This window comes from Lissotriton vulgaris, chromosome 5 (genome assembly GCF_964263255.1).
Source record: "Lissotriton vulgaris chromosome 5, aLisVul1.2, whole genome shotgun sequence".
NCBI lineage: Eukaryota > Metazoa > Chordata > Amphibia > Caudata > Salamandridae > Lissotriton > Lissotriton vulgaris.
In genome coordinates, this window is record NC_141693.1 from 564,514,152 (window position 1) to 564,540,288 (window position 26,137).

A 26,137-nucleotide genomic window follows, 5' to 3' on the forward strand; every position below is an offset into this window, starting at 1 on the left:
GCACGTATCCGTGCAGACTTTTAAAGGATAATTTTTAGTTGGTTCGTGTCTGCCATCTAGTGGACTTTCTTGAATTTGCACCAACGTCGTTGGTTCTTCAACCTCTTATTTTTTTTCACTTGGTTCATTTTGCGTAAAACTGTGGGCTAACGTTTTCTGGCACGTTGCCCTGCCGCCCGACACCCATGGTCCCTTCTAACTTCTAACTTTAATTGTCTCCTTCCCTCCGATTCTAAACTAATTATTGCTTCTTATGGAACTGTCTTACAATCACCATAGTCTGGTTTCGTTCTTCTGTCTTTCTTGCTCAGAGAAAAACATGCTAATCTGTCCCTCTGGGAACACAAACATTATTATTTACAAAGTAAGCATATGTCAATATGCCCACATGGGGGCACACTCTTTAAAATCATTAAAAACACCAACTCAACTAAACGCCAGGGATAGGAAGTCACACCTTTTTACGCCTGATGATATCACTGGGTTGCCTCCTGTCCCATTCGTTGCCCCTGAACAGCCTGAACAGTAAACATAGTAGGCCTGATTTACAAAATACACTTTGTAGCTCGTTTTGTAATTTTAGAGTAGCACTACTAACATACTACATTGTGCTATTCAGACACTGCCTGCAGAGTTTATGCCTCATCATTAGCTAAAATGATGTGTGCGTAGTTCTCCCCCCCCCCCAACTGCAGAGCCTCTGCACACATATGTAAACACGTTAGTAGTAAATGTGTCAGGGACACAGGGGAATGGCATAACAAGTCGCAGATTTATTAAAAAAGGGGATGGAATTAGGGAAGGGTAAGAGGGCTTTAGCTAGGGTCAGGGAACGGTTGAGGGAGGGACGTCACACACTCTCACAGGAGTTATTGTTAGCCACTTGCTCTACCGAGGGGGTGGAGACTTTTGCAGAAATTTACACTTGGAGTTTACAAATAACAAAACGTAGCAAACACACACCCCAAAAAGTAGTAAACTCACTCAAAAGTGTACGTTACAGTGGCAGTGCGGGGGGCGAGCTCAAGGGGGCCCCTTCAGCACAGTATGCTGGACTGAGAGCTCCTGAGTAAGCCCGGAAGGGGCCCCTCCATTTACTTTGGAGAAGGGCTCCCTCGTGTTTCGTTACGCCACTGGTACGTTACCCATATAAATCAGGCCCATCCTGTTTATAGAGTTGTGACTCCTATTTACGTTTGGATATTCTTGCTATGTTCATGACCCCAGAGTATAGGGCATAGCAGGGTCAGTATCAAAGAGCAAGCTGCTGGTAGTAGTTGATACGCATTCTGATTGAAATCTTTTGTAAAGTATCTCCATGAAAAATGCAGAAAGCTCTTTAACAAGAGAATCATTGAAGCCAGTCTTAGGTGCACCATTCCCTAGGAAGATAGAAAACTATTGCCAACAAGGACTGCAGGTTCCATTCAGCATTACCTTTCCAGTTTCTGACAATCATCACTTCGAATTAATAGACACTTTTTGTCTCCACCACTTACATTGGTAGGATGCCTGTGCACTCATCACCACCTCCATATTTAATAATGATACACCCAAGCCGTGTACATCTAGTCCCGTATTATAACCTCTAGATCAGATGGGTCCTGCAGGGTTGGATCCATGCCAGCGTTTTGGGATATTCCAAACAGATACGTTTATAGACAATTAATCTATATGGAATTAATTTCCATCGTCATTGATTATTTTGAAAATCAGGTTGGAATAGCATCCTTCAGGACCTGTGGTGGACATCGAAGAGACTTCCAGTGCCATTTAGACCCTGGCAGGAGGCCCACCCAACTTACAGAAGCCTGGCAGTGAGGCAAGGATCTCTAAATTTTCAAGGGTGCTGGTTCTGCATTGGCTCCCTTTAAAGACACTGAAGCTTTGCTGAGCGGGAGTCGTGTTTGGTGATCCTGCTTAGAATAGATTTTTTGTTTTCTAGAAATAAACACTCGAAACGTGATTTTGTTTCATAAAAACAAACATAAAACAAAATCAAAACAATAATCCTGACGTACAGGGAGGTTTGTCCCTGCATTCTGAGGCCATCCTGTATTTTCATGATTAGAGATCACCTTTTCTTCCATGGCAGATCTGGGCCTAAATTATCCCATTCCTCTGAAATATCATTGTCTTTTTCCATAAATGTGTAATATTGAAGTGAGAGCAGGCGTTTATGTTGTTGGGATAACCTGTTCAGAAAATAGGACCTAAACTTTGTGCTATTTGTTTGGATGTGTTTTCTTTCTTACCTGGGCTCGGCTGGTAGACAGAGGGTCTGATGCTGGCGGTGGTAACCATGCGAGGTTTGGTAGCAGGAGCTTCATTGTACCCTGTGTAAGGAGATGGTCCATGGGATGCCGGAGCTGGAGCGCTGGCCTGGACAACATTACTAAAAGCAAAGCAGAGCTATGAGGTACGGTACACCTGTCATACCACAGCGGAAGGTCACATTAAAAATTCACCAGTTCAGCGTGAACTCTCCCACCACCCGCAAAACTGAGAACAAAAATTGATGCTCAATTTGCAGACACTTGTGACCAGCAATTTACAGAATGACTCGGTATCTTTCAGGCACTTTAGCAGAAAAAAGAACATACAATTTGAATGAGACATTAGGATCTCTTTTTACGCCTTTTTTTAGTCCAATACGGAAATAGTGGGCTGTTTGAATTTTGAAAGAAGCAAAAAATCATGGATCTGATGTTTGCTGTTTCTTTCTTTTATTTATTAAGTATCAGCTGGGAAGGTGCACGCAAAATGTTTGCCAGGATGTTTGCCACATGCAAGAAATTGTGTTCTTGCTCAGAATGAATTCCATCTCTGGGCAGGCAGAAACAAAGGAAGTCAAGTGTGATTTATGTGTAAATAATTTGCGTAAGAGTTGAATAGTGGGTGTTCTTTTTTAGTGCTAAGGCAATATCAATGTTGTGTGGAACTAAAATCTGCTTACCAACAATAAGAAGCAACTGAAGTCCAAGCAGGTGCCAAAGTGATACACACATGCATTCCTTAGATAGGTTTTTCTAAATCAGGGTAAGCCTGAAATTAGTCTAGGAGGCACGGAGCAATGACAGATTGTCAAGATATGATAAGAGAAATTTGCATACAATTAACCAATCCGGAGATCATTTACATTGTCAGCGGTTCTCCTGAAAATGTGGCAAGGATCTAACCTGTGTATAAAAAGAAACATTCCAAGCATACATTTGAGGAATATGATTTTGTTCAAGGAACATTAGCCCAAGAAAGAAAGCTATGTTAACTGTTGAGGCCACTTCTGGAATTACATTGATAGGGTTTTGGGCGATTGGGAAATTAGAGTATCCAATCATGCTGAAAGTTGACACAAGTGGTCATCCTTGGCCATTCCAAAGATTTCAGATTTTTGAGTTTATGATTAGACATTTAATTCAAAGTTTTACATTCTGGAATCTGCTAAATCTGCTGGATCCCGGACGTTTTTAATATTCAAAAAGCAATCAGTGCCAGTGGCATGCAAACTGTTGGTAATATAACACAATGCCTATAATTCTAACAATTCTTTAATAAACAAATGTATTCTGGAAGTTAAAGTGTGGATTCACCCACTGAACTCTGGTACCAGATCACAAGTTTGGAAAAGGAAATTGCTGGACGTGAAACATGTTGCCCCTGGTAACATAGCAATGTCGCACTTTCAATATTCACACATCCCTATATGGAAAAGTGATTATATACACTTCATAAATACTTCTATTTGCAGATTCTCCTGGTTATGCCATTCACCACATTTGCTTACATTTCAAAGACAGGTTTCTTTAGTTGCTGAATACAATCTTACCGATTTTTACCCTTCATTCATGAAGATAAATTAGCAGGAATAATTGAGCCAACGAGACAGCAAACAAAATAAAAAAAATGCAGATTAGCACAGTAGACCATATAAAGGGACTATTTCTTGCGCTGAAGGCGGTTAGCAGTCAGTTTTGTAGTTAATTGCAGTGAAGCGGAGCAGCAGTTGAGGAGACATCAATGCTAATTGAATGCACAGGTTACTTATGTGTCAAAAGGCAAATAAGCAAAGAGATGAAGGTATGAAGCCTAGAGATACATCTATAAAAGTATATTGGAGACATTAGCTGAGACATTATCTAACGCCCTGCACAGGGCACAATGTGGGAATTACCCAAAATAAGAAGTAGCGAGTTAATGCACATGGATTGAAAACCATTAATCATCAGTCTGAGAAATACTTGGCATGAACAAGATGTGATAGCGGTTATGTCAGAACGGCCAGCCATACACAACGCCGTTTGCTTCCAATTCATCCCAGGCCTCAATGGACTCCTTTCTTAGTAACACAGAGTGGGATTGGTCAATACGCTATCGGCAAGTCACTGAACCCTCAAGGTCACTTGGGAGAGCTCAACCAAAACTTCAGGTTCTTGCCTTAAGGTAGCAAAGCTAACCCTTAACGGAAAACCATTATATCCTTGTTGTGACTGGAATAACACGCCCCCTTCTAAATTCATATACTGCACTGAAAGGAGGAGATGTTGAAGCTAGAAAAGTCAATTATTTTCACTAGTCATGACTGAGCGCACAAACTGCATAGCTCAAACCTGGTCAAGTTATGTATAGCATACTGTTAGCAATAGCTTGCTTTTGTCCGTGAAGAAGTTGCATACATTATATATTTTGGTTATGGTAGAGAGAGAGAATCCCAAAATATAGCATCGATTTTGGGCTTATAACTGTATATCTGTAGGCCCTCTAGTAGGGCCCTCATTACGAGCTGCTCTTTATAATCTGACTCATGCGTAAACCCATGCTTACACCTGGGTTTGAATTACGAGTTTGATGATATTTAGCGCAGCTGATAACTATCGGATGTGCTAATTAACTGAGCATTAATTTTCGGCAGATCAAACTTGCCGAAATTTAACGGGAGAAAACACATGGTATTTACAGTATCATGCGTATTTTGTTGAGTTAAACACCAGAATCTGCATGTTATTCCCCAATAACTCGTTATGCCTGTTATTTATCGCACCCGATAAATAATGTCGTGAACAGGCCATAGGTGAATTAACCCATAGGTTTAGTTCAGTTTATTAGACATGTGCACGTAAAATTATATGGTATACATAGCAACACAGCACAGGCTTAGTAAGTAACTAGAAGAATTATACAGAAGAGAGAAGGTCCACATATTAAGACGGATAATATATCCAAAGCGGACGCAAATGTAAATGACGTCCTTATGCCTGATAATTCCAATTATTGATTTTATTGAAAAGCTGAACTAATGTAATCTCAAACTAAAAGAACCCTTGGCTTGCACACCACCTCTGTTTGGCTCGGTGATTTGAAAGGCCTTTTGCACCGAAAGAGTATCCTGATTTTAAGTGTAGATTAAATAACCAAGTACGGTCTACAGTCCCACTGGCGAGCAACTTCGCATTACTCCAAATACGCAAACTGTGCGACTCAGGGCTTTTTTGCCTGGCTGACTGTCACCAGGGGAAACCTGACACAAATCACCGAGATTAGCAGTGCATGCATACATGCTGTTTGTGCACCTCTGAGTGGATGATGACATGGGATTGGAGTGTTACCTACTTTTCCGAAGTGCGCTCAGCAGAAGTGTCCAAAATGATCACCCAGTAAATACTAAAGCCAGCCCTCTGTATTTAGCGGCTCTTGTGGTAGAACCCGATGTACAGGAATCAAGCTGACCAAACGAGTCCCTGTTAATTATGACCTGGACCTCTTAATCAAGTGCCAGCTCCATCCACAGAGGAACACAGGTCTGAAACCTTCTGAACCAATTGTGTTAGTGATTAGGCTAGCATCAGCCTGAAGCTCTTTTGTTAAGCATTCTCAGCTGCTCAGAGTCAACTGTTGCAATACCTCTTTTTGGACTGGTAGCTGATGGAGGTGGCAGTGTGTCGATTCATGCTAAAAGAGGATAAAAGGTTCTTTTTTCACATGGTAAAAGCATCAAACAAGGAAAATGTCAATCATTGTTTTGAACATGGTTTAGAACGAGAAACATGATTTTGCTGTGGAATGCCACAAGAAGCTGTGTATGGGCAAGGCACCTGAAGTTTGGCACAGATACAGGCTGATCTTTTACATTCAAATCACTTTTTAACAAAGCTTCTCCTTCAGTCATTTTCATACGACGATGCAGAAGGCAACAACAGTGCTGATTACCGTTGGGAGCAGGGAATTACTGAAAACATGTGACACATCCTCCACCTGCTGCAAGGGATTAGGTTGAAATTCCTCCTAAATAAATGCAATCTTAGACCAGCCTTAGATTTAATAGCAGTCCAAATATGTTATTCACATTAAAACTGGAAAGTGAAACAACCTATGACCACCATAGAACATGACTTTTCGATAGGCCCAGAGTGCTTGTTTGAGGGGGACATTTTTATCACAGAATGTGCTGCCCTTGGAATCTATTGTCGTTTGAAGAATGTATTCATGAGCAATGAAGGGTAATCTGTAGGAATTCTGCACTGGGAAGTACTAGACCAGGGTGCCTATAAAGTCAATGTTCTACAGATACACTTTTGAATTGATGTGGCCTTCAGAGGCATTTGAAACTTGACGGATCCTGGTGCAATACATGGCCTTACTAAGTCACCTTTTGATGATCGGTAGTCTGCCACCACTCTCCCCCATCCAGGTTGAAGCAATGAGGGCAAAAATAGAGATGTCAGAGGATTTTTTGTAGCAAAAGCCTTCTAGGAAAAAAGTAGAGTATTTATATAGTGCACTTCTACCCGGAGGCCTCGTAGCTCTGTATTCATACCGCTGTGGAACCCATCCTGGCTTTCCTGTGAAATGTCCACTCCTGGGCACCCCCAAGGTGAAGCCAGGCATCCACAGCGCTGCTGGGGCCGTTGTGGAGATTAAGCAAGCTATTGCCCAGAGTCACAGAGTGGGACCCATGATTAGACTAGGCACCGAGGCGAGAATGATCAGGTCCAGGGAAATTGAGTCCAAGAGCCACCGAGGCGGGAATTGAGCCCTGGTCCCGGGCCAGGCCTCTGCATCAGGGTCTGCCGCTCTAATCATTGAGCCACGCTTCTCCACAAATAGAAACAAAATGTTTCTATTGCTCCATCAGAGATCTCAACTTTCCCACGTCCATTGATGAGGAGGTCAATTAGTCCAGGTTTTTGTATTTTCATTCTGGGATCTATTGTTCGTTTAGCCCATTAGAAAACCATGACTACATGTTTCATAATACAAAGAATATACCTGGACTGAATGAGCTACTCTAATGTGGATCCAGGAAACGGGGAAGATCTACTGTACGCATTCAGCCTATCATCCTATTGTTTTTTTAAACAATTTGAGGGCCTAAATTGGGACGAACTTGACAGGGCAATTATTTTGTAAAAGCAGGCAGGCAATATGAGTCAGTAATCCACATGAAACAACTTAATGTTTAGATGAAACACAAAGGATCTGCAATTAGGAACACCAGACCATGATATGTTTTATATAATAAATAGACTAATTTGTGACTTGTATTTGTCAGCAGCTTGCAAAGGATGATCAACATTGCATTCATTCACAAAGTCAAGGACCTGAGGTATGTTTACCTGTTTAATTGTACTGGGACAATTATTGAAAATAGGGATTATGTATGGTGTACAAAGATAACTTGTAAGATAGTTGACTAAGAGTACACATATCTATGATACAGTGACATTTTACAAGAATCAATTAAATGTATACCTTCTTGAGCATTATCCCTCAAATGATGCATATGGTAGATGGAATGTTATTTACCCTTGTTCTTCTGTTACCCTGGCAACTAAAATAGATAATTAACCAACCAAGACTTATTAGATAGACATGAATGATTGTTAACAGGCTCCGTGCTTAATAGGCATCTATATCCAGCCTGGCATTCCATTTTGTGAGATTGGAACTCAAATCTTTTGGTAGGTGTAATCTCATTTGAGTGAAACTCACAGCACTGAGGTTGCGAGAATGGAGAGCTGACGGAAAAAACAACCAATCTATGTATTTCACCTATTGGTCCATAATTTGACATTCTCAATAGGGCTGGGCAAATTATATTTTTTTTTGTCTAAGGGATGTAAAAGAGAATTTACAGATGAGTCCACTCTTTCTGGGATTCAGTTTCCTACCTATGCCCATGTGTGAGATTAGTCCTCTGCCTGAATGGGCAGATCAAGATGGAGCTATTCTGAAAGTCTGACAGCAACCAATTGGAATGGTCTAACACAGATACAATTTCACATTGGTGGAGAGCAGCGTATCATAAATGCTGAAACAGTCTGCTCTCACCAATTAGAACTTGTCTCTGTGTCTCTGACCATTCTGATTGACTGCTGGGCAGACCTTCAGAATAGCCATGGTCAGTACATGTCTTTCTGGATGCCTAATTTCAGGATGTACAGGCATCTAACAAAAGTGGCTCATGTTTCGGGCTATGAATGATCCATATTTTGGCTTTTTTTAAACTACCTCTGTCCAGTGGTAAAATAAAACATAATGCAGATTCCACCATGGGACCTTATTTTGAAAAGCACTTTTGAAGCTACTAGGAATTTATCACAGTATTCTAACTGGGCCATTAAAGACTATTCCATTTTTCTGCATTCTGTCCATCAATTGTTGTTTTTGCATTTGTCACCCCGAGTGGGATGGGTATGCTCAGACGGTAGACCCTTGCTCTCCACACTGCTGGAGTCAAGCTATCCTGGCTGAAGATGGCTGATAGCCAGCTACCGGTCCTAGGATGCTTGATTCCGGTCCAGGAAAGACATGTCTTGGCAGTTCAGGCTGGACTGCTCCCATGAGGCACAAGGTCAAGGCTGATTTGCATATGGCCATGTCTGAACTGGGGTGGTGTGGAGTGCAAAAAAAAGATGGATTTAGGCCCAGATCTCTGTACTGGGGTGAATGTATGACATTATTCTGCATTCTGTCCGTCAATTGTTTTTTCAGACCTTCAGAATAGCCATGGTCAGTACATGGCTTTCTGGATGCCTAATTTCAGGATGCACAGGCATCCAACAAGAGTGGCTCATGTTTCAGGCTATGAATGATCCATATTTTGGCTTTTTTTTTAACTACCTCTGTCCAGTGGTAGAAGAAAACATAAAGCAGATTCCACCATGGGACCTTATTTTGAAAAGCACTTTTGAAGCTACTAGGAATTTATCACAGTATTCTAACTGGGCCGTTGAAGACTATTCCCTTTTTTCGAAACATCAAGTATTCCTTTCCAATATAATTTATGTCCACTGTTTCTTAAGACTATGTTGAAACACTGTCTTTTTGGGCACCCGGGATCTCTTCTATTCAGGTCCATCATTTTGGACACTTTTGAAAAATAATACATTTCTAAAGAAGTGTACCCTGATTGATGTAGGTGATCACATGGCATTTGGTCATCAACCCCTTAAACAGGGAAACAGTAGGGTGCACTGCTTACCGCAGAAGAAAGTAGAATCAGACTAGATGACAATTAGAAATATTGAATAACATCATTGCCAATAAAGATACTTTTACGTGAGGAGGATGCCAAGATGGTCAAATTAAGTGTGCAATATTGACTGGTCGGCATGGGCGGGTGTCACACTTCCAGGTCACACACTTTGATGAAACCAGGCCAACAGTTAACATCTTCTACACAGTTGTACATCTGAAACATGATCTTAGCAAGAGAGCAGTGCTCATAGCAGGTAGACTGTCAATGGGCTTATACAGGTAAGGATAAGAAAATATCTGGCATGGAGTAATTAGTAACTACGTCAATGATTATTTTATGCAGACCTTACAATTTCTTTAGGTTCTTGCTAATGAGCAATTTATCTCTTGGAAAGGCTATGTCCCACACCCTTATGGAAAAGTGGTCAGCATTGTGCCTGGATGTGTCAACATTCAAGATATGATCATGTGTGGCTTGTTTATGCAACCATTACTTTTTTGTTTCAGACACATGATTTCATGTTGAACTGATATGTACAGCTGACTGCAGGTTACATAAAGTCCGAAACTATTATTAAAAGAGTGTAAAGCCAAGTCCCACACGGATCCCAGGCCTGTGTGGTTCATCATGAAGTGCTCTTGCGCCAAAGGTTTTTTCTTGCTACCTTGGAAGGAAATAACAAAACAATAAGAATGTTACAAAGTAAATCACCTCAGTGCATACCCAGGCAAAACTGATCAGAGAGCACCATCATTGAAAGTAAGTTTTCTTTAGGGTGATATATAGATTGGTCCATTATCAAAACACACTAAACACACAGAAACCAAAGAACAAAGAATTATCGCAAATTAGCAAAACACTATCAGCAAAAGGAGGTGGAGTTTCTAGCTTTTAAAAATTGGCAGTAGAAGACATCCACCATGGCCAAGATTCCACAGATTAGTGCACTGCAAAAAGTTTTTTTACATCTTTGTAAAGCTTGAAAAATTGGGTATCTAGTAATCTTGACCAAGGGTCAGTAACATAATATAAAGTCAGCTTAATATGGTAGTTTAGGTGAGTTTGTATAACCTAAGGGGCCTGAATTAGAGTTTTGCAGACAGATTATGTACCATTGCCATGGTGTAGTACTTTACTGCTGCCATTGCGAGGGTATCCACTTGCTAGGTTTAGGGATATCCACCGGCCCAGTGGACATCTCTTGCCTTTCCAGGAACTGCCGTCACGGCGCTTCCTGTAAATGCATTGAAAGTTTGACGGAAGACTCCGTCACACTTTCCAATTGTTTTTGATTTGAAAACAAATTCCAAAGTGGGATTATTTTTGTAAAAGAAAAGCTATTTTTTCCCATGGCATGGGGGTCATTTTGAAATTTTCACTGCCCCTTTCTAATAAATTTTACTTGCCATTGATGCACAGTCAAAACTTGCCATTTGCCAGCCCTCGCTGAATAGGAGAGGCGGAGAAATAACAACACATCCGACAGCCATTAGTCTATAAGGCCATTGGAGGTGTATGTCAATGGCAGAGAGTAGGCTTACTGAAGGTCAGTCCAACTTTCAAAGATTGGGAAGGGTGTACTCCATAGCACCAAACTCTAAATATGGCCCTAGATTGTCTCTATTCACTGCAAACATACTGTCTTCAGACATTTTATCAGAGATGTTTAAAGACCTTTTACCAAAAGAGGTATGATCACAGGAGATCTATTACTCATCATTCTGACGACGGGATCTCCCTGTGCAATTCAGTTTGTAAACAGTTCAGCAGCGGCTATAGGATTGGAGTATAGTGGCCATTCTCTCCAATTCTGTCTCCGAAGCCTAATTACTTAATGGATCTTCTGTCCCAGGCAAACAATCAATGTGCATTTTCAAAGCCCATGTGCACAGGTAACAACATTATAGGATACAATTAAAGACATGTATTAAATATGACAGAAAGGTTACAAATGAAGAATGAAGAAAGTAAGGCCCAGCTTGCCTTTTCTGGTAGTTATTCTGCCCTCTGTTGTGCCTTTTTCTGCTTGTTTTTCTGGTCTTTGTTTTGCCTTTTCTGCTTTTTTTGCCACTGTTTTGCCCTCTTCTGCTTGTTATTCTGCCCTCTGTTTTGCCTTTTTCTGCTCGTTTCTTCCCTCTTCCCACTGTTTCCCTCCTCCCACTACCCAGCACCCTGCCCTCCCCAGGACCTACTTAATGAAAGCTGCAGCGAACCCCATTGGGCAGGACCGTGTGGCAGCTCCCCCTGTGACAGTTCTCCTGTCCAGTTTACCCACAGACTGCTGCCTACCTGCCGCCCTCTGTTTGTGCCTCCTCTGCCCGTTTCTTGCTCAGTTTTGCTTTTTCTCCTCGTTTTTACGCCCTCTGTTTTGCCTTTTCGGTTTGTTTTCCTGCCTTCCATTTTGCCTTTTCTGCTTGTTTATCTGCCCCTGTTTTGCCCTCTTCTGCTCTGTTTTACCTTTTCTGCTTGTTTTACTGCTCTCTGTTTTGTCTTTTCTGCTTGTTTTTCTGCCCTCTGTTTGGCCTTTTCTGCTCACTTTTCTGCCCTCAGTTGTGTCCTCTTCTGCTCTGTTCTATCTTTTCTGCTCATTTTTCTGCCCCCGTTTTGTAATTTCTGCTAATTTTTCTGCCCTCTATTTTGCCTTTTCTGCTCGCTCATTTTTCTGCCCTCTATTTTGCCTTTTTCTGCTTGTTTCTTCCTGCCGTTTCCCCAAGACCCGGCTTTTTGAAGGAGACCTCGCACCCCAGGGACCAGGTACCCCAAGGGGTGACAGTGCTCCACTCTACCAATTATGATTGATTGACTGACTGACAAAGAAACCAAATTGATTGCTAACAGAGATGTGACCACAAGAAATGCAATAGATGGGTGAAGGCGATGAATTCATAAACTAAAGACGAAAGCAGCAGTACTGTGCAAGATAAAATCAACTGTTATTCAGATAGAACACCATGTCTTAACAAACAGGTTAATGGGCTTCCCCAATGGATATTTTAGCATATAGTGGCTTTTAAGTTTCTCTGCCATACCAATAACAATAGCAATATCCAAATTGTGTTAATGGGTCTCCATGTTTAGGACTATGTCAAAAGCCTGGTAAGCAGTTGATCTTCTAGTCCAACTTTAGAAAGACTCACATTGAATAGTATTGTCTTGCTAGCTCGAATTTTGTACCCCTTCCGGTACACAGCACTACATCTGTGTATTTTTTATTTGTTTGCTCCAGACAGTGAAGCGCTGTCCCTTTAGAAAGAATATATGTAAGTGTATAAAGTTAGAGAAGGAGGCTGATCTAGTTTCCCTAAAGTTTTGGTACTTTTAAGTCCTTTATGACTCGAGGACCTGCACAAATACTTCCTTATGCAGCCCACGCTTATTAACGAGTGGTAGGTGAAACTGTACATCACTGAACAGAAGAAACAGGCAGGTTGTGCTCTAAACAATAGTTCCGTTCTCACTTCAGGTCCCGGTCTCAATCCAAGTCACTGTCCACAGGTACGTTGAATACGAAGTCTAAGTGAAACGTGCCTCTGTCCCAACCTTTTGGCTCCCAAAGAAGTTGCATAGCCAGCACTTAAATGTCCCAACCCCACTCCCATCATACTTATTCTGAAGCTGGTTCCTGCGTGCTCGGAGTTTCCCTGCCCATGGTTGATCGTGCAGCAGATAAGTGCCTTCAGAGGGCTAGGCGGCAACTTTTCGGGATAGTGTCGGCTCACTCTGGAGCGCCTTTGGGCCCTCTGAAGGAAAATAGGCCCCCTGTTGAGCTTCTGCCAGCAAGGACTGCCACAGCAGATCCAGTTGGGTCTCTTTCCAGCCCCCTACCAGTGCTTCCACTCAGGGGCCAAAGACCTTGTCAGTTTCAACTGCTCCAGCGTTAGCTTCAACTCCAGTTATACCTACCTCTGATCCAACTGTCTGTTTCCTATAAGGAGTCAGCAACAACCCATACCGGCTTATGTCAAGTTTGAGATTTCCATGGTGGAGCTCCCAACTATGAATTAACTCACCCACTCCCTTGATGCTAATACTTCTCTAAGGTGGAAATCTTATTGGATTATATTCTAACAAGACCTTCAAAATGTGCCACACAAGAAGGATAATGATAAGGAGACAGATAACTTGCTCCCTCCTAATTACAACGGATGCAGGCCTATAGTAAGATTTACAGAATGCAGGTGGCTCGGATACTTTCCTTGAGACAGAGCTGGACTCCTTACTGGGCTCCTCACTGAGAATATGTCTCTTTTGTGTGGTAGTTGCAGAGCATCACAAGTTCTGGAACTTCAACTACCTAAAATAGAGACTAAGGCAATTTGATTGACAGAAATCATGCACTTTGGGTTTTCTACGTCAGAGTCCTTGCTGCCTTTTAACAAAGCTTTTAGAGAAACATTATTCATTCCCTGGTCTAAGCTTTATTTGTCTCACCAAGAAGGTTGCCTGATGGCTAGGTGTAATAGACCCATCCACTGAGATCTCACTTTTCTGACCCAGCATCTGAACTCCTGAGAGCTTTGTCGTTTAAGTTTCCATCATCAAAGTTAATTACAATGCAACTTTGGCAAGAAAACAGATGACTATGTGTTGCAGTGCTTCAAAGACAGCAGTTCACAGGGCTGCTCTTTTGGCATTCTATCACTGGCCCTTCAATTCTATCAGAAATATCAAATGTTATGATAATTTTGTTAGTGTCTTGCCAATTGCCATAGGCAGATCTTGCAACCTGTAAAACAGCCAGCTCAGCCATAGCGCTGTTCCAGAGGACACGGTGGAAGCGGAGACCCTGGCCATCATCATGGTCAGCAGTCTTTCTCTGCCTCCTCGGCGAAAGAAAGGATTCAAGCTGATACTAGATGCATGAGATCTGAACACCTTCCTTGTGAGGGACAAGGTCAAGATGTTGACTTTGACCCCATATTCTTTCTGGTCTGGATTGTGTCCTTGGACTTGCAGGCTGCGTACTGTCATGTACCAGAGCTGCAGTCACATAGATGAGTCCTTTGGTTCGTGGTGGCGTTCGAAGTCTTCTTGTTTACCATCCTGACCTTCACTCATCACAGTTCCTTGAATGTTTACGAAGGTGATAGCAGTAGCTTCGACCCATCTTTGCAGGCTAGAGGTACATGTAATCTTGTACCTTGATGACTGGCTCCTGAAGTCTGGCTCACTGCAGTCAGTCTGCGCTACCTGCAGAGAAGTATCACACTTTTTTCACCCCTGGAGGTTCCCATCCAAGAGCCAAAATTTCACCTGGAGCCTATGCAAAGTATTCCCTTCATAGGAGTCATCCTGGACTATGTGGCGGTTAAGGCATTTATACCCCAGCAATGAGTCCGGGACATTCACTGTATGATCCTGAGGTGGTGGGCTCATTCCTGGGTTTTGGTGTGGACAATTCGAAGACTTCTTGATCTCGTGCATCCTGCTGGTCTTTTGTGCCTGTTGGTACATGGGGGCCCTGCAGTAGAACGTCCACCTGCAGTGGGCACAGAACAGGGGTTGCATCAATATTTGCATCTTACACCCCAAAGTAAGCATGCCATACTCCTGACCCCATCCAGAGCTCAATGGATAGATTTATCTTCTTTGTGCTGGGGTGGTCATTTTGGAGAAGTGGAGAGCTGGGTCCTTTGGTACCTGGCGGAGCAGAGGGACCAGATAAACTTTATGGAGCTTTGTGCCATTCGAGTGGCTAAGACGGCTCTCCTTCTGTCCATGAAAGGAAAACCAGTTCATGTCTTAACGGACAAAACAATGTCATCTTACAACAAGCAAGGCCACGTGGATTCATGAGTTTTGTGCCAGGAGACACTGCAACACTGGAGGTGGCTTGACCACCAAGGGATCACTTTGGTGGATAATCATTTGGTGGGCTTTTTGCATGCCAGAGTGGACAAGCTCATTAAATGTCATCTGGCAGACCAAGAATGACAGCTTCATCTGTAAGTAGCTCAAGACACCTTTACTCGGTGGAGAGCGAGGTCACTGGATCTTTTCAGCACCTCGAAGGATGCACAATTTCAAAATGACTGTGCAAATGAGTTTCTACCTCGAGCCTCACTGGCAGACGCACTCCGCCTAAGATGTGATGCCCGTTTTTTGTACACCTTCTGACCTCTGTCACTCCTACCCTCAATTCTGAAGATCAGGAAAGACCGTCTCAGATAATCCAGATAGCCCTATATTAGACCAGGAGAGTGTAGTACTTTAAACCTGAGTTTTAAGAGGATCCCCCTGTATCTGCAAAAGGGCAAGGTAATGCACTCAAATCTCCATAACCTAAATATTCTTGTGTGGAAATAGAGCTACAAAAAACTGAGCAAGTCTGATCTTCCTGCATAAGTAGAAGATGTTATTCTTGTGGCTAAGTCATTGGACACAATATATTTCCTGGCCTGATCCTCTTCAGGCCAAACTGCCTAATGTTTAGTGTTTGTTTTATCTCTAGCCCAGAAAGGCTATGAAGTGTACATTGTTAACGTTTATTCATCTGCCCTGTTAGCCTTTCTATGTTTGCCTGCCCGCTCCTCATTATTAAAGTAATCAGTTATGATGAGTTTCTTTCTCAGATGTTCCCCCTGCACCCTTCATAATGCTTCAATGGGACCTTAATTTGAGTCCTCACATTTTTGATGTGCAGGCTCCGCAAGTCTATGCACAGTTGTTAACTGAGATTGATGTCCATTAAGACTACATTTCTCATTGCAATTAATTTTGTGGATGTGTGAGTGAGCAGCAGGCACTGTCAGTGTGGCCTGTGTATACTATGTTCTTCCTGGACTTGTTATTTTTCTGACCCAGTCTTTTGCTAATGCAGCTTCGAACACCGTTTGGGGTAACAATCACGCTTTTTAGGTGGCAATAATAATCATAAAAATAACAAATTGCTACTGCAAACTCGTGTTTTCTTTCTACTGTGGGACAGTCAATCAATCACTCCCCCCGCCCTTGTTGTTCCACCTCATTCCTCCAAGGAGAAGAGGCTGCATTGGTTGGACCCAAGGAGAGCTCTTAACTTTTACAATGAGTAAACGAAAAAGCACTGGGAGGATAGCCAGCTTTTATAGGGTTTGCCTGGTGTTAAGAAGGGAAAGGCGGTTTAGAACAGAGCCCTGTTTAGGTGGATCATTCTGTGCATAAATATCTGCTATGCCTTGACCAAAAAGGACCTCCAGAGGGCCTTCCCCCTCAGTCCACCAGAGCAAAGGCTGCCACTGCAGTGTAGGCAAGGGATATTCTGGTGTTGGATATCTGCTAGGCTGCTATATTGGCGTCCATATGCAACATCATCAAGCGCTACTGCCTTGATAAACTAATCGACAGGAGTGCCATTTCGCCCACCTGGTCATGTCAGACTTACTGGTGTAAGTGCACTCTGCAGGCCCTTCACCTTTTGGTAGGTACTGCTTACGATTCTATTTAATAAATGAGACACCTATAATTAGAAATATACATCAGAAAAACAAGTTACTTATCTACAGTAACCCTATTTTTGGTTACTACTTTGTTTAACTTCAGATTCCTCACCACCCTCAGTCCTCCCCATACTGTAGAGTGGAGCTTTGAGATTCTAAAATGAGGTTAGGTTGCATTTTGCATACTGTCACACTTGCAACCTGTCACTGCCAATACGAGTCTGAGGGTACAGAAGAGGTCCAACGAAAACTGATGTCAGGGCATGGGTGGATCTGTGCCATCACTTCGTAGACAATGAGGTTTTTATGGAGTTCAAAGGCGCAACATGTCGGGTGCAGGAGCAGCTGCTATGAAAGTGTGAGGAATTTGCAGTTAGATAGAGTAGCCACCAAAAAAAGCATTACCAAAGGTAAGTAACTTGTTCACCAGTACCACACCAGACTGTCTGGATACCACATTAGCAGATTTGTATTACTTGTGGACAGTGATGATACAGTATGAACCAGAAGATAATATTTAGAAAATGCATCTGTCCTTGTTAGTCTTCATTACTCAGAGAATCATTCTCACTACTTTTAGGGAAGTTGTAAATAGTAAACAAGTACACAGTTAATCTACTTTGCACTGACAAGGTGAGGGGGAATAGAGCTTTATTATTTTAAAGCAAGCGGCACATTTTCTTGGAGTACACTCACTCAGTGCAGCTTTGGTTAACACAAGGACCTAGTGTAATTGAAATTAGCACCGTTCATTGGGATGCTGAAAGTGGGGCATATAATCAAATTAGATAGAATGCAGTTTGTAGTTAGTGGCACAGTGCCTTTACTGAAGCACTCTCACAAAAGGCATCTATCTGGGGCGAAGACCCAGAACATCAGGCTGGACTCTACTCAGCTAAAAGCTTACAGACCGTTTGGCTGGCCTTTAACACTGGTTGTTGCCACCTTGGCTTCCGATGCACTGCTAAGTGTAGCAAAGGCCGATACATTGGATGAGGGCCACTAACTAGAGCTACTGACTGGCTTGAGCAATAGAGCAATATTACAAACTACAGAAAATTAATCTAATCATGCTTCTTTAATTTCCCTTTAATACGTCTGACCAATGATGAGCTTTCGTTCGTTACTGGTGCTATTGGAATATATTTATAACAGCAGAGAGGAATAGGCATAGACTTTTCAAGCTGCCACTAGCCTACTAAAATAGAAATTACCACGGCCAATAGATCTCACTTGCATTTTGAGTTCTGATTAACACATTAAAAACACCTCATGAACTGAAAAAACATAAAGATTGCTTTCTAGATAAAATCTATCAATGAGAAAAATAATTTAATGTGTGATGTTTAGGAATACCCTGGATATCAAAAACAGACCCTCAGCATTGCAACTTTATTAGAGTTGGAATTAAACACTAAACCGGATGCTATGACATGAGAAAGACATAATAATTTCAGAAGAGACAAAGCCCACGCAGTGTATATGTTATAGAATTGGTAACAATCAGTGTATCATGAGGTCCTACTATCAGGCCATAACTGCTTTAAAGTCTGGCAACTTGGAGCTCTTCCTGCAAACAATAAAGGTCAATTTTCTCTCATCGAGTTCTCATTGTCCAATGAATAGAATGACAGAGTAAAAGATGTTATGATTGAAGATGAGTCTTAGCTATAGACACAACTAAATGACATGAAGTGTTACACGTGGTTATTTATGCATGCAGCTAGAACGTTAGATTTGTCATATCCACCTTACGTTTCCTATAGTGCATACAATTTTCGGGTGACATGTCCTTTCCTTGTTTATCATTTTAAACAATCTCCCTTTATGAAAGATGCCTGCAGCACATAGGGAGCAAAACTTCAAGTTGTGCGCAAGCACAAATAAGGAAAACTCATTGCACAAAGACTGGAAATCTTTCATCCAGGTTTGCACCTATGTGTATGTCTCAAGGCAAGCACAAGTGCGTGGCCACCTCCTTCGGTGGTCCCATGATTCTTTTAAGTTAGCGGTCATTGTAAAGGACCCTTAGACATGGTGTTTGGTGTGTAGAAGCCTAAAGATCTATGGGAAGTCCAATTGTTAAATCGACGGCACACATTCACCTACCCTATCTTACCAATATCTGTTATATGTAATGCTGGACAGGCCAAACCCCAGGACACTGGAACACCCACCCATAGCGTCCCAAACACGGTGTCTACATCCGGCAAGGGCAATTGGAACAAATTTAAAAAATGAATCTGTGCCCCATTTTTGTGAAGCACGTCAGGTTTCTTTGTTTAGGAGCTCTGTACTATAACGATGCAAGTCTCAGGGAATCTGGACACTTAACAGTGCTGTAAATACAGAAAAGCCTAACTTCAATCTGCCATGAACCACCGAATGGCATGTAGGACCTATTATGTTAGCTCTCCATTACTATGGATTTTATAGACTTTGAATGTGTTCTTTATGACAATGTTAAGCAGCACCCCATTACATTTTATAACATTTCTACTGCACAGGACATTTATATTATATACAGGGAAACTGGCTCCTATATCTGGTCAGATGATTTCATTGAATTTTCCACTTAATCCTTAAAGAAACAGTCACTTTACTATTACAGCAAAGTCGCGAAATTAACACAATTGCATCAAGTGTAGCCCAATTACTCTGACCCAATTTGCCTATATCCAATTTATTCCTGAGTGGATCCGGGTTGTGGTTTTGGAGGGGAGTCTTTTATATTGTAACAATGTAAATCCATGGCACAAAATAATAAACCTGAACAATGAGCAAGAATCTATCGCTGATCAAGTTAGTAACGTTTTCTCCACTAAGATAAATTAAGTGTGAATGACAAGGTTGAATCAGAGACCCTCCTTGAATGAAGACCCCATGCATTTTTCCAAGTTGCATAATTTCCTAGCCACATTTTTGTATATCTTTTGAGCTCAACAGCAAATTAAGAATGATGCGGCCACTTTAACAATAATCAAGCGGCGTACTTGATTTCACAGCTCTTCACTGGCAATATGCTTTTTTTCAGTTGCATGTTAGTCCATCCAAGAAAATAAATGATGACACACTCAATGTGAGGTGGTGGATGATGATTTCAGGACTGATGAGTAAGGTAGAACACTACAGGACACTGAAAGCATAATTTCACAAACTCAAACAATGAAACAGAACAGACACACACGTTTGTACATATGCTAGATAAGGTCACCACCAGAGAGATTAAGCTTTCTCTTTCACAAACGAATTTCCACTGAAAACCATCACAGTTTAACAATTGCATAAACCCTAGAAAGTGGAACATTGATTCTGAAGGACCACCAATATCTTTGCTGAAAGAACACCAGGACACAATATTAGACCAAATTATAGCTTTTTAACACTTTTATTTCTTCCTTAAGTGGAAAGAGATGTCTCCTTAATCTTCAATGTGGTTAATATATTTCGTACTAGTTTTGCTAATCTAAGCATTAAATATTGCTACTTTTTAAATTTTTTAAAGGTGACAATATTTACTAAAACAGATGGGCCTTTATAATTAGCACTCACAGAGGAGCTAAAAGATTCCCTTTAGGAATGCACAGATGTATAACAGGTGCACACTGAAAAGCCATGTAGTTTGGGAATTAAAACAAATCTTTGAAACATGTGAAGACGACTTAAGTTATGACCAAGAGGTACGTACCTCGAAAAGCTGACTTTGCTTGCTTGTTGACTATCCAGGATAGTAATATACCTCTGGTGATCTAGTGGCAATCCAGCAAGATAGTAACACTTCTACATAGAGAGCTCCCAACAGGCTCACTATAAAAAAATGTTAAAAGGTCACGGCCAGGTGCTCTCTCGGACCAGTAATAATAGGAGAAAAGACCCTGTGACTCCCTACTGGAGAATACTACTCTGTTTCTCCACCTTAACTTTAGTTTCAAATCCTTGATTCATTTATATCTGCAATGTTTTTTCAGGTAATCAGGAATATACAATCTGTGGAATTCTACAGGACTGAGATTAAAAGGGTCACACCCAAAGAATCAACACAAAGTAAAGAAATCTGCATTTTGTAAGCCTAGAATGATTAGCAAAGCTGCACTGTGTTGCAAGAAAGACTGAAATCACATTTAGTAGCAAACTCTGATCTGAAAATGAGGGAACAGTAAGAGCATGCAAGCTGTCAGGGATGCCAATCTCCCTTGACGTGTTAATGAGATCCAGCCAGCGGTGGTACCTCTGGTTTACTTTTCTTGGAAGAAGAGTAAGGGCCCCTGTTCGTTTGACAACGTTCCTTTTCTTAAGGACTGGCCAGGTCGTGAACACGGGAGTAATGTACAGTGCATCCAAAGCAGTCGGTGTCTCTGGCGATTTAAAAAGTTTACATCTACCCACAAAAAGTTAAGAAAAGGCATAGGTCAAGGAAATTGAATGATCTGACCAAGCTACTCACTTATTACACTGCCTCTCTCAATTAGTAATCGTCTCCACAATCTCCCCATCGTCCATTAGTAGCACACTTCTGCTCTACAGCTTCTTCTTAAGGAGGAGAAGATGCAGTTTATTGTTAGTCCTTGATTACAAGTGCTTAGTGGATAGGTGCAGTCTTCATACCCATTAATCTCTGATACCCAGGTTTTCATAATTTATTCTATATGATTTTTGTTGTTGCAATCTTTCCCCTTTCAAATGGGATGATATCCAGATTTAGGTGTTTTTTGCACCAGAATCTGCATGGTATTTACCAGGCATGTGCCCTTTTTTTGTATCAGAAGGCCAAAACTGTTGACACAAACCTCAGAATAATTTGGATGGTGCAGACGTTATCCCTCCTGACAATAACCAGATACCATAAAGTCTCACACACAAGTAATTGTGATCCTTTCTGAAGGAGGTGTTTGTGCAGGGCTCATTAAACACTGGGGCACTCATAACCAAGACCTTAGACTCAAATTGATTATTTCCCCATAATGTATCACTCTTTGTCACCTGCTACACAAAACCTTTAAATGAGGATGCAATGTTAATGTTGTTGGTGAAATTTAATAAGTTTGGTAAATATGCTTTTTTTGTAGTCCCAGTCTGTACTGCCAGATATTTCTGACCCTCCACAACTAGAACTCTGAACTAAACCTCTGTGGGCGGGTCAAGCTTACTCAAAAGCCTTTAATTTACTTGCATGTTTGCTGAGGCGATTAAAAGACCATCTGCTGCAGAACTAACCCCAATGACAATGAATATAGTAACATTAGCTCTGAAGCAGAAGTTCCCCTTTCTTTGAGTGTCTTCGCAGAACAAAGAAAAGAGTGATGCCAGAACTGCTTTCAGGGTTTTGTTTGAGATTTGTAAACTACATTTAAACAGACAGGTTGACTCCATACTAGTACTTTTCCTCTCAATTTCATCCCACATGTTTCTATACTTGTGGGAACACTGTGTTTTAGCATGATGGGGCCATTACTATTCGCTCTGCGGTTTTCAGCTACTTAGGTCACCCTCAAAATTCGGCCACATCACTGGAAGTGCTAAAAAAGAAAACAAAATCCGAAAAGAAGTGGCAGCTAAACTACAAAAAGGAAAAACAAAAAACAGTGACACAACCATCTTATCAGTGTGCAAAATAAAAAAATAAATTAACAAAAAGTAAACATTATGTGGAAACCAAGTATACTTAAAATTAAGCATAACACAAGGACACAGGTTTTTTGATTTTTGGGCCATGGTTTACAAACTCAACAAAAAAAATTATTTTATACATCCCGGGTAAAACCTCTAAAGGTATCATTAATATGAAATCCTTTAAAGACAAAGGGGCCCATTAGGATGGGGGGCGTAACGCCACCGCCCGCCATTCTCCACTGTCCGCCTAACATTTCCCCCGCCATATTACAATGGCAGTGGAAAGACCGTCCTCCGTTTTTCCGCTGGTAGGAAATCCGCCCAATTGCCTACCAGGCGGAAAAGGCCAGCATTATGGTGGTGGTGCCTTGCAGGCACCGCCATCCATATTAGGATGATGGCGGTGAATTGCCTTTCCATAGCGGAGACTCCGCCATGGAAAGGCATACCGTCTTTTCTTTGGGTGCCTGGTGCGTGCCCGCCAGGGGAAGGGGGTGGGGGGCTGCACTTGGGGGGGTATCCATGGTACCCCCCGACATTTACATGCACAAGGTGGCAGGTACTGCGCGGTGCCTGTCACGTTGTGTGTGCATGCAAATGCACCACATGCAGTTTTTGCACTGCGGCGGGTGCTGCTTGCAGCACCAACCGCCGCAATGTAAAATATGCGTGATGCGCCCGCCAGTGTGTCGAGCGCATCATAATCCACACAGCGGGGCCACCGTACCCCTGACAGGCAGCCTTGCACCCCCGCCATTGTAATGGTGCCCTTAGTTTGCTAAAAGTGTTATTTTATATTTTATATAAAATAGTTCAGAACCCCTCGAGCCACTTTGCTAACATTTCGCCAGAATAATTTCATTATTAAACCAGAATATGCCCTAATGCCTTGTGGGATTGTCCACCACTGTCTCCATTAACTGAATTTTTCCTCAACAGTACAACATGCTCCTCCATTATTTACATGGACCACACATTTTCTAACTACAAAAATGTAACCCAATTTTATTCCTGATTACTCAAAGTTTGTTTAATCCAAAAATGTGTTTTGCAAAAGACTAACGTATAACTCTCTCCCTATCTGCCTGATTCATCATTCATTTTTGCGCTCGCAAAGGGCCAGATTCTGAGAATCTGGCCCTTTGCGAGTGCGATTTTTGCATTTGGGATTCAACATCCCAAATGCAAAAATCGCTATTTGCTAGTTCGCATATTTGCGAGGATTTACATTTAAGGAATCTCTATTTGAGATTCCTTAAATGTAATTCATCATCCATTTTACAATTGCGAAATCGCAATTTCGGGCCGCAATTTACCGCGAGGTCAAACCTCGTGGTAAATTGCGAAAACTCAGAAAAATGCATTTAAATGCATTTTTCTGAGTTGCACGTTACACACACACATGTCCTTTGGACATGTGTGTGTGCAACACCTGTGTTAATTTCCATTGCAGGTGTGCTACAGGGTGTCCTTTGGACACCCCTGGCACCCTTGTACTCGCAATCTCATTTGCGATTAGCTAATTGCTAATCGCAAATGAGGAATGACTCCCCATGCATTCCTATGGGCCTTTTGGCCCATAGGAATGCATGGGGAGTTATTCCTTATTTGCGATTAGCAATTAGCTAATCGCAAATAAGGAATCAGTGGGAATCGCAATTAATATTGCGATTCCTACATGAATACCGTTTTGCGAGTCTCAAATAGCGATTCCTTATGATTCTCTATTTGAGCCTCGCAAAACGGCCCGTTCATGAATCAGGCTGTATGTCTGTAGTAATAACACACTTACACTTCATTCAGAAAGGCCCATATTTTTTTTCTGTTACACTTGAGGCAGTTTCAATACTATCAAAAATACACACTTACAGATGCAATGAGAACAATACAGTACATTACATTTCAGAGTCACACAGACACCTATTTCGAAGTTACAAAGAAATGGCAAATGTTATGCTGTTAGTGTTTAACTTGTAACAAAGTAAGTGCAGGGGATGAAACTTTTGTTCAGAAGCCTGCGGCAGACAGTATCGAAGGTCAGGGTGCCGAATACCAAGCCAGTGTAGTCCTGATTCTACCTCATGCCACTTTAATCCACCAGCAGACAGAACTTGCCTATTTACATCCCTTATTCTTCCTTTGTCAATGTGTGTCTATATTTCCCTTCCTCCTTATTTCCCTGGTTGGTGTTTTTCTCTCTCATGCTCTGGATTAAAAGAGGCAATTTACCAACCGTAACTCATTTGTTTCGATAACAAGAAATGTGACTTTGTTCTCAATTATTTACTAATATGCACTTCCAAACTACGAAACACAGTTACAAACCACACACTGCAAAACCATTTAAATATTTCATGGTGAGACAGTTGTCAAAGATTAGCCGCAGAGGAGAGGAGAGACACTATATAGGATGAAAAATGCTATTATTTCCCAAGACAAACTGTTGCAAAAAAAATCAGGGCCTTATTACGATGTTGGTTAGATGTTCGTCTAACCGACACCGTAGCAAGATGGAATCACTCCGACTATTAGTCGGTGGTTCCACCCGCAGTAATAGGATGGTTGGAAACATCCATTTTTCTATTGCAGCTTGTGCGGCGGCAGGACAAGGCACTGTGTGGCAGGCACCATGCAGTGTCTGCCACATGGCCCCAGGCCCCTTAGCGGAGGGCCAGGGTGGAAGGGGACCCTGCTTGGGTCCCCAAATCACTTTCCGCTTGCCTTATCGTGGTGGGTGGACCACCATGAAAGGGCATACAGAAAGCAACATTGTAATTTATACGACGGAGCCAAGGCTGCCTCCACTGCCATTTTGGGACTACAATTCCGCCTCCCACCCAAATGGACTCAGTGAGCCTGTCGGAAGCTGAGCAGAATTCCCCCGTGGGTTTCCCACCGACCGCCAGTGTCATAATACACTGGCGGTCGGAGGTAAACCTATGATGTCTGTCTGAAAGCTTCCGTCCAACATCATAATGAGGGCCTTAATTGTTTACAAACTCATGTCACTTGTGCTCATGGGCTGTGCATTGGAGGAGGGATGCTTACACTGCTCAACAAAACTGGCAAATTTGAGTGTTTTTTAGGTTCTGCTCATGACTATAACGTCAGATCAATGAAAGTTTATTTCACAAATGTCTATGACTTTTATAAAAATCCTTTCATTTCATAGAACTTTATTCGGATTTCAAAAATTCATAAAAGTAAGTCACATAAACACAATAGTATTCTAAAATCCTTTAAAACTTTACATGATGGGCGTCAGATGATTATACAATTGACTTTTATAAAAATCTATTTTTACTTCTGAGTAAAGAACCATAAATTCTCTTTAACAAAGTAAGGGTTAATTTACTTGTGGAGCCAGGCTGTCACTTTTAATGACGTTCTGGCAGCGCAAACCGCAGAGCCATATCTACCAGACCACATAAAGGTACCCAGCATAGCTTTTCATGGCCTCATAGAAAAGGTGTGAGGCAACACAATGCAATGCAGGTTACTGCGTTGCCTCGCACTGCGATGGGGAGGCGTGCCTTGGGTGTTACCATGTAACACCCATGGCATTAGACACATTCCCTGATTTACAACATGCTGTAAACCTGGGAATGCATTAAAAGCCTATGCCTCCCCAAGG

General features: G+C 41.8%; 1 protein-coding gene across 1 annotated transcript in view; it reads right to left on the reverse strand.

Moving 5' to 3' along the window:
- LDB3 (LIM domain binding 3) overlaps positions 1–26,137 on the reverse strand; it is a 487,331-nt gene that overhangs the window by 148,476 nt on the left and 312,718 nt on the right. Inside the window, exon 11 of the mRNA XM_086922025.1 lies at positions 2,256–2,395. Coding sequence (XP_086778151.1) covers positions 2,256–2,395 — 140 coding nt within the window. The remainder of the gene's footprint in view (positions 1–2,255; positions 2,396–26,137) is intronic.